At 33.1% G+C, this 16336-nt stretch overlaps 1 protein-coding gene across 5 annotated transcripts in view; it reads left to right on the top strand.

The window, feature by feature from the left end:
- heph (polypyrimidine tract-binding protein 1 heph) overlaps positions 1 to 16336 on the top strand; it is a 534307-nt gene that overhangs the window by 254580 nt on the left and 263391 nt on the right. For 4 of the 5 annotated variants that reach the window (XM_073084198.1, XM_073084200.1, XM_073084201.1 and 1 more), the window contains one exon: positions 2761 to 2865. In XM_073084198.1, the coding sequence (XP_072940299.1) occupies positions 2761 to 2865 (105 nt within the window). Of the gene's footprint in view, positions 1 to 2760; positions 2866 to 15425; positions 15582 to 16336 lie in introns of those variants that run through there. The other variant, XM_073084205.1, reaches the window with a different exon arrangement.

Here is a 16336-nt window from a genome sequence, read left to right on the forward strand (position 1 = left end):
ATTACTTTATGCTCCAGACAAGAATAATAATATGGCAAATACGAGTATTTGTGAAAACAATCTTTGTTATTCTTCCAAAATATTTTAAAAAGAAGAAATGGATATGAAACCCCTGGTGGTCTCTACTTGCATTTTGTTTCATTTACATAATTATTGTTAAAAATATAGTATTATTCAACAGACATTTGTACATTATATTGAGTTGCAAACGTTAACACATTTTTTCACATATGTGGAATGACGTGCGGCACGCTTTTCGTGGAAACTTAATCAAAAGACAATCTTCCAGTAATTCGATCAACGTTACGTTAAATATAAAGCGTAATAATATTTATCGGGTGCGTTTAATACCACTTAAAACTTTCCGGGCAAACAACTAAAGCAATATTGAATTAGTTACATCAACACTCTCAATTTGTTTTGTATCATTCAATTAGTACACTCGTATGTGTATACTTTAATTAAATTATTTCGCCAGGAAGACCCTTTGGGAGCGTGTGAACGACGGAACCCGTCGACGTTTCGATTAAAACTTCGTATCCTTTCTGATTTAGGAGAAATATTATTTATATCGTTATGATACCCATAATTACCTGCGAATTAAAATGTTTAGCGCCCTCCTTTCAATTATGTTATAATTAAACGCAAAAGTTTCTTCTGGTATTTTGAACGCCGTTTATAGAAATAAAATAAGTATGAAATTGTAGATGGATTCTTATAAGCGTTGTAGTTGAAAAGGTCTGGCGAGATAGCCTTCCTTGTATCATAACCAACTTCAGTATGGGTCCATAAATTTCTGACTACTTCAATTATGTCAAATATTTTAACCATAATTTTATAACAATGCATAGAATTGTTAATAAATATAATATGTCTTCATATTTGTCGTGAAACTACGACGCGAAGTACCTGTGTATATTACTGAGTTCTCGGGTTGTAGCAAGTACTTCAACAGTTTAAGACGTCAAGTTTAAAAGCGCACTGACTGGCAACTGTTTCTGCAAGTGGTAAAGCTTTACTTTAGTAAGAAGTCTCTTTTTATTTTAAAACGTAGGTGAGTTCCATTTACTGTTTTTATTTTATTTTGCGTGATAAAAGCAGTTAATGGACAGTTGTAAACAATTCTATATAAGACAATAATCATGCTTGACGGCTATTACAAATCCGTATCAATCCTTACACCTGATGTAATTGACTGCTTTACCTCTTAAAAGCTGTTGAAATATAGTTGCCGTTAGAATATAACTATATAAAAAGTAAATACCTCTGGAATATAGTGATAAAATTATTTATACTTTGTTTAGCTATAATCCGTCTTCATTCGATTCATTGATTTAATTTAATTGAACGATTTACAGCTAACAAGCAAAATATTCATTTTACTATAAGTTAAGTTACTAATAATAAAAAAAAATACCTACATAATGTGGCATTGAAACGTCGAAAACAATTTAGTTAGCGATGAATTTGAAAAGGCCGGATGAACCGGGCGGGTCGACTCTCTAATATTCCGTGTGGGCCGCTTCGCTGAAAACGTTATGAATAATATATGGGCCCGATGCTGTGCCGGCTGAGTCACGCGGCGTTGCCCGGTAACCGTGGCGTATTTATGCCGGTTAGGAGAAACAATTGGCTTTATATCAAAGTGGCTACTTGAGTATACAACCCTACATTTATTGTTTGCATGTGGCAGCCCTGTGGTGCCCCGTTGGGGTTATAAGAACAGGAAAACTCACGTTTCACCTGAATCCTACACGCAGCGAATATGTGAGCAACATCAAGTAGGGCTCTCGTCTTATTTGGAGTCACTGAAATTCCTTACGGCTGACAATGATCTTAACCGGGAGCATTCATACATTCAATACAAATAACGTCTTAATCATTGCCACCCATTTCAACAGGATTAAAAAACATACAGCCGAACATAGAACCTCCTGCTTTTTGAAGTCGATTAAAAATACGGTACAAAGCTTGAGTCCCTCTGTGATACATTTTATACGATATACTGAACATAAATCTGGATCTCTCCGTAGTACCTAAATGCCACAATACTTATGAGATTATGTCATATACCCGCTTATAACTTAATAAATGTACAAAATATCTACTTTTTCCCAATGTTTTAGTTCTACTACGTTTATACTTTGTATGCAATTGTAACAATTGGTCAAAATATATCACTCCATTTTGAGTTACTTATAAATGTTTACTAGCTTCGTTAACACATCAAGTAAACTACATAATATCCTTTTGTCTATAACAAAAATAAAACCGGTACATATAAACACACAAATGGAAGTTCTTCTATCCACACAGATATTGCAAATGAAGAAGAAAAACCGGCCCTGAACATCCAGATTACGATGTTATGTTTGCAATTCAGTTACTCTGTACTTCTGTGCAGATTGGAAGATTTTTATTTTCCATTTCCACCGCGTATTATGTTACCATGTTTTACTTTTCCGGCTGTCGATGGTTTATATTTGTATTTTTTAGTTTTTTCAGTGGATTTTACTTTTATATGTTTCCGTGGTTCGTTTGCCAATAAGCGAATGAATGTGTGTAGTCTTCCCACAAAAAAAGAAACAGATGTGTTCATGTAAAAACATCGGAATAAATCGCGATATTGAATCCCAGCTACGTTAAAGGATTACATGTGTAGAAATAATAGTACTTCCTTATAAATATATATTTTGTTCGTTTCAAAGCAAAAAAAAATATATTTCTATTATTGATGAGAAAAACTTTTTTTGTTCACAGGTTGGAGCAGCTATGATGTCCTGTCCTCTACCACTGCCGCTCCTGCCGGCTCTTCATCCCCAACCGGCTCTGGCATCAGACTTCCCCATCCACATTGGAATAAAGGTACGTTTTATTTTTATTCCTACGAATTAATTTAAACATTGTTTCTCAACATTAACGTATTGACTATGTTTTATCTACTTTTAAATCACCTCATTAAGGGAACGCTTGCTGTACTTAACAAATGTTTATATAAGAAACATAAATTTATAATAAAAACAAAAGTTAATATAATTATATAGCTTACTGCTGCAAAATTAATGGAATTGTAGACTGTATGTCTACAATTCCATAAAAATTTAAACCTATTTTATATACATGTTTAATGATTTAACTAACTAATAAGTAACTGAATATAGACATATTTAATATAAATCATGACATAACAATTATTACACATGTATTCGTGGTTATCAAGACGGTTAATAAAAAAGGATTTATATAAAATACTTATTTACATATAGATACTTATTTTTCATAGACACAAAATAGAAATCGATAGATTTTCAAGTCTTAAATTACAAATACAAATCTGTTTCTGTTTATCACAGCCACAATTTATTTTTCTTTCACAATAATTACACTGGTCAACACTGTTTTTGTCACACGAAGTCAGTAGTGATTTTTTTTTATGTTGGCAATCGTTCATTAAAAATCAAATATTATTTCCCTCCAATCACGTCCAGTTTTTTTGCGACACCTATAGATACATTTCTAGCCTCTAGGAATGGCGATTTATTTCCGAAAAATATCGATTCGAATCGAAGTGTAATAATCGATCCCCAATCGATTCCCAAAAAACGAGGCCCAAAGAATCGACTGTACGAAATCGATCTTCGATCTTTTCGGCATAAAAGGACGAAGATAGCAAAAAAAAGTTCATCAGGACCAAACAAGCACTGAAATACGTATGCATCTGCAAAAAAATGTCTGTAACACCAAAACCAACATCGAAAAGATCTACTTTCGATTTTATAGGATGAAAGATCGATTCACTGAATCGATCCATTACTGGAGATAGAAATAATAGATTGTTTTGGGCCAAAATATCAATTCTTCGATTAATCGACCAAATCGCCATGCCTACTAACCTCAAACGCGTTTTTATAAAATAAACTTCATTTCGGCAACTGTATAACTACAGTATTTCACTAATTTACATTTTACATTGCTTTGGGGTGTAACATGTCTTTTAAAATACATATGCTGCACTTTAGTTTGGATTTCTTTCCCACAAATTGGGATGCTATGAATGATGAACAAGGCGACAGGTTTCATCAAGACATATCTTCAATGGAGAAGCGCTACCAAGGGAAATGTAGTCCACGAATGCAAGAAGATTATTGTTGGAATCTTAAAAGAGACCAACCAGATGCTAAATATTCTCGAAAATAACGTTTATAAATTGTACATTTAATAATTACTTCTTTAAGTGTAGCATTTTTTTCTATATATACCTAAAAAGATATTAATATATGTTACCATATCACATGGATACATCACGTGTCAATTTTTTTTCCTTGATGTATTATTGTTTGTAGGCCCTAGTATATTCAAAATTTGTTATAACTTTTCGTGTGACAAAAAAAATATTTTTTTTGTTGACCAGTGTTATTATTTGACCTATATTGCCTTCAATGGATGTAATGTCAAAGTTGTATAGTAGAATACGACATCCTTTGAGATGCCAGATCTCGTTAAAGAATTATTCTAAATATTAAAATATATATAAGTAAAGAAACGACGGATTTATCGACGGATTCCGATGTAATTTTTCGTATTCGTTCATAAATTACCTAACATTCTGAAAATACATAGATTTATGTATGTCAAGGACAATTAAATATCATCCTATTTAGTAGCAAGATTTAGTTACATATTGAATAATAAAATAAACTTTATATAATAAATTTATCACGAAATTAATTCAATAAAAGTAATTTATAAATGTTATTTTGTTTATATGTGTACAGTTCCAACATATGAAACAAAAACTTCTAAATAAATAAACATGTCCCGATATACCTTATTCCACGAAGACATATCCCATTTTGTTTCAGTCTTCAGCGCTTTCTGTTTACTGTCTTAAGTCGTTTGCTTTCGTAAAAAATATATAATTTAATCCGAGCGCCTCCTCGCCGAGTTCCAGACAACTTAAATTGCGAATATATCAAAGCTAAATAATATAAAGTAAGCGAAGAATATAAGGTAACTTTGTCGAGTCGAAACTTCAGTCTTAAGGCGCCTACAGATTGGTTCAGCTCATTTCAAAGAAGACTCCGAAGGAATAATATTTATACAGGTCGCGTGTTGAGAGTTTACAAAAAGTTATTAAATAATGGTAAAAACGAAAACGTACATTTTAAAGGCAGTATCATCAAAACTTAAATATATGTGTGATATTTAAAACTATACATAGTGCAAGTCATGTAGGATACAAGCATGTGTATCATACAAGAAAGGAAGGTGTTCTAAAAGTGATGTATGTTTATGATTTTTGTGCCAAAAAGCGTCTAAAGAAACTGATTATGAATATCTGGAGCAAAATAAAACACGACGACTGATTTAGACACACCGTCATTAACTTTTTATGCTTATATTTCTGGTTTGCAATCTTCTCAGAAGGATATATTAGTGAAATAAAATATAATTTTGCGTGCGAGTAAGTTTGGTACTCGTAGATACATTAGGAATGGGTCGCTATGAAAGTAATACTAGAAGTTTATACAACTCTATGTTTAACACTGGCGACATCACCGCTATAAAAACCAAGAAGTTTAAAAGTATTGTATTCAGCATTGGAGCATCTGCTAATTACGCATTTAATACTTAAATTCGTAGCGAAAAAAATCTAAGTCTATGACTTAAGTAGAACGGAGGTTCGGCATCCGACCACCAGTAGTAATTCTACCCTTTTGTTTGAGTTACTTAAAGATTTCAGTTGGCGGTAGACATTGACTTCTAATTAGCTATTAATATATATTAACCACTAGAACTGGTGGCTGCTGGAACCACAGTGGCCTAACTGCATTTAAATGAATTTTGACCTATCTGTATTTTCGTAATTTAAAAATGTTGCTTTTACATTTGTCTATATTGTAAATCAATTTTTTTGTAGTTAGGCTACTCTGGTTCTAACAGCCTCCATGTAAGGGTGATTAATATACTAAGTAGTGACTCTGTCAATGCTTAAATTGCTTGTAAGATAATTATGTGGTGACTTTAAGATCGTTTATCAGTGATATTACTTATTATAAAAATTATCATTTTTGAAATTACATCATTGCGTAGCTTTCGTATAAACGGACTCTATTACCAAAGCGTTCATCCTCGTCACTGACGTCACACCAGTACCAATATTTGAGATAAACTTTCGCCCAATTACCTTTGAGAGTTAAACCGTCTTAATTTATAAGTAGATATCGATTCGTGAGTTTAATTAGTTCCCAGCTTTGAGGCGTACGCTTCATTTATTTCGTTATTTGTGAAACGCGATTGTTCCTCCCGTTATTCTTCCTGGAGTAGCCCTCTGAGTCAAGTATTGTCTACGTCAATCGAATGTTTCGACTGCTAATTATTTTCATGTTAAATTACTTTTAATCTTGACCGGTTTGATGTTTGTTTATTTTGATTTTTTCATATTGTTTTTAAAGCTAAAATATTATATCGCTGCGGAGTTTCCTGAAAACGTATTTGGGTTGAGCTATATTGAGTACACAAAATAACTAGATGACGCTTACTTTAATGGAGATAAAAATTAACAAACACTTAGCGGTAATGAGTTATATAATAACATGCTGAAATAGGTTATTCGTAACCAAAATAGAACACATTGACAAACCACTTACCAAATAGTCCATACCTAATTACTCGCGTGATGACGAAAATAATCATCATCATCATCAACCCATTAACGTCCCACTGCTGGGCACGGGTCTCCTCTCATAATGAGAAGGATTAGGCCATAATCCACCGCGTTGGCCAAGTGCGTATTGGTAGACTTCACATACCTTTGGGATTTTTTTTATAAATCTCTCAGGTGTGCAGGTTTCCTCACGATGTTTTCCTTCACCGTTTAGCAAGTGATAATTAATTTCTAATACGCACATAATTTTTGAAAACTCGGAGGTGCGTGCCTGGGATTTGAACCTCGGACCCCTCAATCAAGAGGCCGAGTATAGACGAAAATAATAAATCATCTATATTTTACTCTAGACTTTAAGGATTTCTAAACTTGTTCAAAAATAATATGTTTAGTTTTTTAAATTACAGAAGTTAAACAGTGATTTTCATCATATTTTTGTGTACGAATTTACTTTTAAAAGCAAGTTGATACTATAGTTCTGTTAAAAACGGTATTAAGAATGGTGTGGAATGTAAAAGATCGATAAAAACTGTTAAGTACCCTGCAGTTATATTTAGTTTAATCGTTAACATTTCCATTGTAAACTTATCAAGTATCTATTTCGCTGTAACTTTTAACAACATGATTTTCAAAAACATGAAAGCATCATCACAAAAACAAGGTAGGTAAGTGCACGCTCCAATGCATAAGTTTACTCATTAAATGCCAATTTCCCCAAACGTCAAGAGAGCAAAATATGAAAAAAAATGTTGTTACAAGAGTTCGTAAAAGAAACTTTATGAAGAATACTTGAATAATACCCGAAGAGCGGTTGGCTAACTTGTTTCTTATATATGGGGTTTATTTTGGTAACACCATTACGGCGTGTGTCAACCTAATTTACCCCGTTGATTCAATTTCGAGCCATATTTCAGTAGTCGCGGACGAGATTTCAATTCATACATAATATTTGAATAAATAAATATGCATGAAACCAATTTATAGAGGTCGCTGGAGCGTTCTCGGTCGGCGGGTGAGCGCCACAATATCGGGAGCCTCATTAGTAGTACTCCGCTACGGCGTAGCTGTTCTACGGAAGCTACGCCGCTCGCTGCAGTGGCCATTGTTTTGTGCCAACTCCATGCTGATCGTTTGTTATTGGCTCTTTTCTACGCTTTGTGATATTGTTGAATGTTCTCGGGCTACTGTTTTCATATATCGGCCGAAATAAGTTTTAACTGCTCTACATTTACATTCCAACATTTTTTTGCATTTGTATTACATTGGACAAACGACATTCTATTTTAAATAATACCGAAATAGGCGATTTCATCTTTCAAACGTTTCTTGAAATGTTTGTATGATGGAACGGATGGAATGGATGGAACGCTGTAGCACTTTCGCCGCCACAATTATAAATTAATTGAAATTTATTTTGTGAAACTATGGTTTATTAACCTGGATATGTCCAGGTATACTCGTCAATTAGGTCATATATATTTTAATACGTTGCTATATTGATAACGACGTTACCTTGTTATAATGATGATGTATAATTCTTAAGATTGTTCTTGGGGTTCTTCAAACCCTGCAAAAAAATGTATTTTCCAACGCCGGCGATGCATTGACGATTACGGTGATGTTGTATATGACCATTGACTAAGTATATCTTTTTTGCCACAAATAGCCCGTTGACCTTACCTAAGACATAAGACAACGGTTATTAAAGGCCCGTCTATCATCATTAAACCCCGTCTCATAATTGTACATAAACTAAAGATGTATCCTCGAACTAGCGGTGGAATATAAGATTAGTTAAACAAGAGCGGCCAAATATAAGTACGGTGGGACGTCAATTAAGTATCACTATCTCGTGTAATTTAACCATCGCAACCGGCGCCGCAATAACCGACGTGCAGCGGTTAATAGCGCCCCTTACATTATCTTTCCATTTTATGCTTCAACCGAGAGGCGCCTCAGACGATACTACACATCATATATATATAGTAGAAGCTTCTCACGCGGTTTGTAAACGCTTGCATCTCCGCGCGTGGTTTGAGTTTGGATATCCCAAATATTTTCGGGTTTAACAAATAAATCTTCTGCACTACGATTTCTCTCGTAGATCAAAAAGACATGCACATGCACAAGTACAAGTCACACATAAAATCGATCATAAGCGCTAAAATTTTAACAACAAGAACAGGAGTCAGCTTGGAATACACCTTTATAAAGCGATTATAAATAAATTGATAGTTAATATAAGTCGAACAAATGTGGAATGGTCCTGGTAGGTTGTACAGCGTTTAGGACCAAGTACCTATGTCCAATATTTTTTTATAATTCCCATAATATGATTTTTCGAATTATATACAACATAATCACCGTAAGTAACCAAAACGGATAAAAGTATTTCAAGCACATGAAATTTTAAACAGCGCTAGAAATTTATTCATTGTGTAACATTTAGACAAAGTTTCAATATTCGTTTTCATAATGGTTTAATATTTCGAACAAGGGAAACCAAACAATAGTTACGTATTGAATAGGTGCTCGTCATAAGTGGAATTGTAGTCGTAAATTAACTCGAAACAGAGTGTGTTACAATGCTTAAAAGTTGTTGAAAATGTGAAACTAAGCTACTACTACCCAGACTTTGAAACATTCTGTCGGAAACCACGCAAACTAAACTATGTTGCGCCTCTATTGTGTGAGCTTGCGAATTATTAGTTATTTACAGCGAACATGGACATATTAAATTGTTGGTTTATTTAGGACTTGTTACATGTTTGACGCGTTAAATATTAATAATTGCGACCCTTTGTCGTTATGTTATTATTTCCGTGGTCATTTAATGACAAAAAGTTTGCAAGATTCTATTTAATTATAATATCTACATATAAAATACAAATGATCTAATTTAACACTATACATTTTAAAATTATGGATAGTATATGTATGTTTATCTAAATATAAAGGTAAATTATTTTATACAAACATCCTAAAATTGTATAAAGAACTTTGGTTAGAAGGTACTTATTACGATATGATGAAATATAGTTTATTCATTGTTTTTAAATGTTATGTGACGTGCTGTAGCAAATACACAATACATATCCACTTTAACTGAGATCTAACATAGCATGTGTTCAGCAGGTATGTATGCCACTGAGCCAATTAATCGTTACTGTAGCATCAGAAATATGAAGCAAAGCTTTTATATCATTGTTACATTAACGTCATATCTGTAGCAAATGTTCTAAATTAAAAGAACAGTAGTTAAATGTGCTTAATTAAACGTTGTCTTAGACAGTTGTCGCGATATTGGCGATAATGGCGACAAAGTTGCTGGCAGACGATCCCTATCGCTAGATAGTCTATTGTTCGCCGATCGTTATGTCTTATTTACGCCACGTACGACAACTTTGTTTTTCCATACTCCTTATAACGGATAAAAGTTTTCTAATAAAGGCCCATCCCAATGGCCAAGTTTGTGTAGTTCTCGCTTATTGCCTACAGGTGACAATTGATGGCGATAGCTCTTTTTAACTGACTTGGAAAAACAATGAAAGTTTTCGTTACATGATAGTAGTTCAATAAGTGGGAAGTTTTTTTTTCATGTCTTTGCATTATTGCAACTTGTAAGAAGTGTTGTACGCATAAAATAAGTTTTTGTAAAACATTAGTACTACATTACTACAATTCTCTATTTTCTGTGTGTCATGAGTGCAAATAGATTTATATAAAAAGTTTTTAAAACAATCTTTTAGTAACGTCATTCCTTTTAGAAAACTCTTTCATTTCATAGCCATTTTATGAGAGTACATAAAAAGTAATAAGTTTAGATAACATAGACTTCAAAAGTAAGGTAAACCAGTATATTCCATTGTACTACAGGTGTAATCCGTTAGTAATACCGCAGTTATAGTAATAACTCAAAACATCATTATGTGTGAAACCGCAATTTCCTTTCCCCATTGTTTACGTCGATTTCGTGGCTTAATGGGGAATATACTGTGTTTGCTCATTAAAAGAGTTATTATGTAATAGATGTGTATCCCGCGAATTAATTTTTAACACCGCGCGCCATTTAATTGGGGGATTGCGTGCGGGGAACGTCCACGCACAATTTGTATCCACTTCCGTGTTTCGTGGACATTGCTTAAACGACCCACAGATAAAATTTACGGGAGTAGAAACATTTTTATTTTTAGGGTTCCGTTCCACAAATAGAAAAATTGAACCACTTGACGTACTTCATTTTTCAGTACATCAAGCTTAGTCGATTTATTTTGAAACTGTATCAACTATCAAGTTATAAGAATTAATTAATCCTAATTTAATTACCTTTGTTAACTGAAACTTAAATGTTTTAGCGTGATTTGCATGAACTGCATGCGTTGTAAATATAATAATATAAAATCTTTATTCTCGAATTATATTTCGAACACTACTCAGATTGCAACCTAAAAAATAATGCAAGTATTCTATGCAAGTATATGTTCTAAGTAAACTTCGAACATCACGAAAATCTCATTTTATTTTAGATAGTGTATTGAACTCTATCTGCGTGCTAAACACGCACTTCACTCGTTTTTACAAAGTGGAATTCTTTTGAAACCTGAATTGTGCTATGTGACAATGGAGGTGAACTAACATTTTACAACGATATAATAAATTTTAGGCTGTGATTTTCCAGTAAATATCATTTTCATATATAATTTTGTTAAATTGAATGATATCAAAAAATAAAAACCAGCATTAACAATTCCAATCTAATGTACTTATTCTCGTGTTGCATATAAATTCAATTTACAATATAATCCTTCTAGATCTGAATTAATAGTCAGACATCTAATAGACCATCCATGCCCTTTAGGGTTTGACAGTTGGAATTGAAAAACTGCATCAAATTGCTTGTTTCGTCGATTTATAACGCACTTCTTACATTTCACAGTTACATAGTTAATTTACGTACGATAGTTTCTCGGTGGAATCGCTTTGACACCAAAGACAGTAATCCTTCAGTGATTAAGTGCTCTACAGGATTTGTTGCGGCGCTCTTACATTATTTTAACTTTTGTTTTACAAAATGTGACGTCATTATTAATGTCTCTACCTTTAACAAAACTACTTTTAATAGGATTTCTAGAGCTCTTAAAGTAGTTTTAATAAATTTCGTATTTATGAAGATCGAATTAATGACCAAAGACAAAGCAAGCTTCATTTAAGACGTAAATATAAGACATATTGCATACCTACAATAAATAAACTATAGTGGTTTTTGTATGGAAATCAGTTATATCTCATATTTAAATTGAAGACTGAAATTTCAAACATATGTATGCAATAGAAAATATTCGTCTACCTAGTTTACATACAAGTGAAATATACTGGCGCTTTATACGAAATATACTCGCAGACAGCTCTGTAAAAGTAGCGCCCGGAGACTCACCCGTTGTGTGTTGGTTTAGAAACACTTTATTAAAACTTTACTTTTATTTAAATACAGTTCGTGCTGTATACTCTCACCAGTGATAGATATGAACTGAGATGAACTCTAACCTATACTAATCTTGCTACGGATCCCAGATAGGTACTTTTTATTTATATGCGTACATTACGAAAGTAAAATGAGCTTTCAAAGTAAGGATAATCAAAATGAAAAATATTTTTTTTCAGAAACAAACTATATTGTTTGAAAAGTGAATAGTGTCGATATTACCGATCCAAACGTTATGTTCCGATTCCATCAATAGTAGCCACCTAATAAACTCTTCACAGCGTCCGACTTAACAAATTATAATATGAAATTTGTAATTATTTATTCGCGCATACATGTATTCCGTGCTTATCAAATTAGGAAATGAAATTTGTAAATTATAGAACAAAAAGATTTTAAACATTCTGGGGTTAACACACCATATTTCGCCCCAATGTTAAAACATCACTTTCTTCACCAACCTTCAATATTAACTGCGCCATATCCTTCAAGTTTTTGAATTTTTAATACGCTTACACTCGCGCAAAACTTTCTTCGGTTACGAACCTGCCTGCGTAAATTTGTCAAAGTAATGTAGGCACATAATATTGAATTTATAATTCCTCGTAATGTGTGTGTTTTGTGACAACGTACAATGTTCGCTATTGTAATAATTAAAGCCGCAGCCCAAATGTTCTCGCAAATTTCTATTCCTAAGTCCACTTTGAAAATTTTGGGTAAATATCGTGCAGCCCAAACGCGTACTATTGAAGTTTGTGATAACCTACAAACTTTACGTGCAGGTGTATTATGTAAGTTTATCTTAAATTGTGTAGAAAGCTGTGAGTTTGGAAAATTTATGCTTAATTTGAAACTTTAAACCCCGGTCATTCTGATGATATCTAGATAGATTGCATTTCCGTGAATAGATTATAATCGATGTCCAAAATACAACATACAAAACTACAAATTCGCAAAACAGTTAAACTACATATTTAACTCTTAAAAAATGAATTGGTTTTTTCATAGAATTCATCTTAATACGTAAAAACGTATTCTGTTGGAATTTAAATCAGACAAACAATTTTTTTAAAAAAATTATTTCGTCTGAAAAACTACTATCTACCGAAGTAGCTTATAGTCAGTTTACTCGTTGATAATTTTACCTAAGATAAATATATTCTAAGAGGCGAAATAAATAATAATGATGTTCATTATTAGGTATCGACCACTTATTATAAGGTGGGCCGTATACTCTTTTGGTGCTTTGTTTTATGAAAAACCCTGTTTTACTAAACATTTACTGAAAAGTTGAAGTGCTTTATAAGTTTACTATGCTCCAACACCATTAGATCCTCCTTTAGGTACTTCACGTAGGGTAGTTGACGACATATGAAGTGGTCCATTGGTTGTTATATACTAAAAACCTTGAAAGAATCTGCAAATTGTGAAAATAGTGTTGTGAAGAGTGACTTAGTCATTTCTTGTCGGATACCTACTTACTTTTCTGTATTAAATTTTAAAGTAGTTGGCAGCGATTTTTTTATGTGGATAACAAGTTTATGAATGGACAGGCGGCAACGTAACCTACTGCTATGGGTTTATCGATTAAAGACTATTTATTAAACATTTGGATTCCGAAACCTAAAGAGTAAAAATGGAACCCTGTCTCTAAGCCTACGCTCTATCAGTTTGTCCGTTCCTCACTGGATGCTATGTCTTTTAATGTAATAGAAATTACTTTTATGTAGTGTGTAATTTTCAAAATAATCTTGCATAAAATTTCAAAAGAAATATCTATCGTCAGGGTCACAACCATTACGCCCATTACTTCTATAAAGTATAATAGCAGGCGTAATGATACTGACGTAATAAATGCTTCAGTCAGTCCTCCAATGAAGAGCCAAGAGATTATTTTCGCGCTTGACAAGATATTGTCGCGAAGTTGCATAATTGGGGCGGTGGTTGTCCTCGCTTGTTCCGCTACAATTTTTTTACAATCGACAATTTTTCGCAACTGAGCAATTTTTCGTCGCACTTTCCCGTTAATCGCTCCAACTGATTATTTTATTCTCGTCGTTTGTCAAACTTCCCGTGAAAAATAGGGGCCGAGGTAAGATCGGGTGAATTTTTTTATGCCTTCGCGGTGTTTTAAGAACTTATCAGAAAACTCGGAGATTATCCGTTACAAAATATATATTTTATCTTAACACCATAGTTGTTCAGTGTGTGAACATTTTATCCTATTTCAAGACATACATATTTACATATGCTTCCACAACTTCGCAGATCAAAATATACATTATAGGGTTATTACACCGATACATACTCTTAAATAAATGAGAAACTAGAAATGTAAGTGTCAGACCTACTCGTGTATATTTTGTACATAATAATTATGTAGAAGTCATAATATTCCTTTTATTGTACACACTAGTAGTTTTGTAAAAAATATTATTGCAAAGTATACTACTTACAATAACAAGAAAAACATTTTGATCTTACTCGACGTCAATTAGTTTTTACGAAATAAAAATGAAAAGCCTCCCTTTAATCAATTCACTAAACTGAAACAATTTTATTAAAGTAGTTACAACTTTTTCTTTGTTTTACTAATTGAAAACAAATTACTTATCAGTTTCAGGCTAAGTAATCAAAATTTAACAGACTGGCCTTAATCAAAAATCACTAACAAGTTCGATTACACCTAAAAACCGTTCCATTCCAACTTGTTTGTATAATGCTGTACAAATTATCCGCTACCATCGCTTAACTTCTTTAAAGGAATATCGGATCAAACGTCGGCGTAAACTAATTCCGTAGAGCAAACTCGAATCTCGCTTGAAAGGAAAAAAGCTACAGCAATATCCACACCGGAGCGAACTAAATTGGTTACCTATTACACTGTCGATTTAACCCGCCGACGCTCATACTGCTTAAGTCCTAAACGTTACGCTTAGCGCTTTTTCGAGGCGGCCTGAGGCGACTTTTTAATTCCATGTCATAACTTTATTATGCGATGAACTTCCCTTCGGGCCCGAAGCTTTGAACAAGCTGCAAAAAGAATTGCTAACCAGTGACCACACCATATACTTTTTTGTAGCTACGTTCTTTAAACGCAGTGACTACTTGACATACCTACTTTATTTTGTGTTTTTTATAGTCTATTTTTATATTTATTTTTTCTGATTTATGACTAATGATTTAAGAACGAAAACGTGTTTAATATTTCATAGCAGTCACAACCGGAACTTGAGTGTATTGGAACTGGAAGTTAACGCTGTAATTAATTTTCAGGGCCCGCTATTATCCTGAACTACGTACGAAGACAGTAAAATAAACTTTTACAAAAAGTGGTGTGCTTTAAATAAGTGCCTATAAAATCGCTCGGTGTTAAGTACGGATTTGGACGGCTGCTTGTGGCTGGCCCTCGCATTACGTGAAATGGTCAAGGTAATACAAAAATATGTATGAATTATTCACCGCTCCTGAAACACGCCATGCTAACCCTTCCGTGTTTGGGCTTCTCTTTGTAAATACATTTCTAAATCACTCATTCATTCGCGGGATTCGAATCAGCCATCGCTTCTGTGATGTGCCGAATTTGTTTGGATATTCGCTTCGAATTTTAAATTGGAAAATGGTGACGCACCCCTTCATTCATTCCTTTTTAGACTGGTTTCACGTAAGTGTTGCTTACCGCTGAGTGTATATCGTAACATTGCACACGTTGTTTTTTAACTTCACTGTAAATTATTTGTGGTGAATACAAGTAACCATATTAACATAAAGTTGGGACTATATTAAAACTGTAATTAAACATGAAGAAAGAGGAAGATATTAACAAAAATAATTATGAACTGTATTAAAACTTCTTTTATATCCTTAAAAAAACGATAAATATGTGGTGGGCTAACATGAACAGACTAATTTCTTAATTATAGTAATTTTATTGTATTATAATTACTATAGATTATTACTTGAAATTTTACTTGAGAATATAATTATTTTATATTATTTTGCTAACAAGCTATTCATCATAGAATATGATAGCGTAAATCCACATATCAAAACATGAGCGAACCACTATGAGAATTTATTACAACCATACGTTCAGAATAGCCCTCAATATGTGTCTTGTACAATTTAGTCGATTTATTAAAGAACATAATAAATGTAAATAGAATAAAGATCGTACCATGCGTTAC

Source organism: Epargyreus clarus, unplaced genomic scaffold, assembly GCF_041222505.1.
Source record: "Epargyreus clarus isolate Ecla_fem2 unplaced genomic scaffold, WU_Ecla_fem_2.2 ptg000021l, whole genome shotgun sequence".
Lineage (NCBI taxonomy): Eukaryota > Metazoa > Arthropoda > Insecta > Lepidoptera > Hesperiidae > Epargyreus > Epargyreus clarus.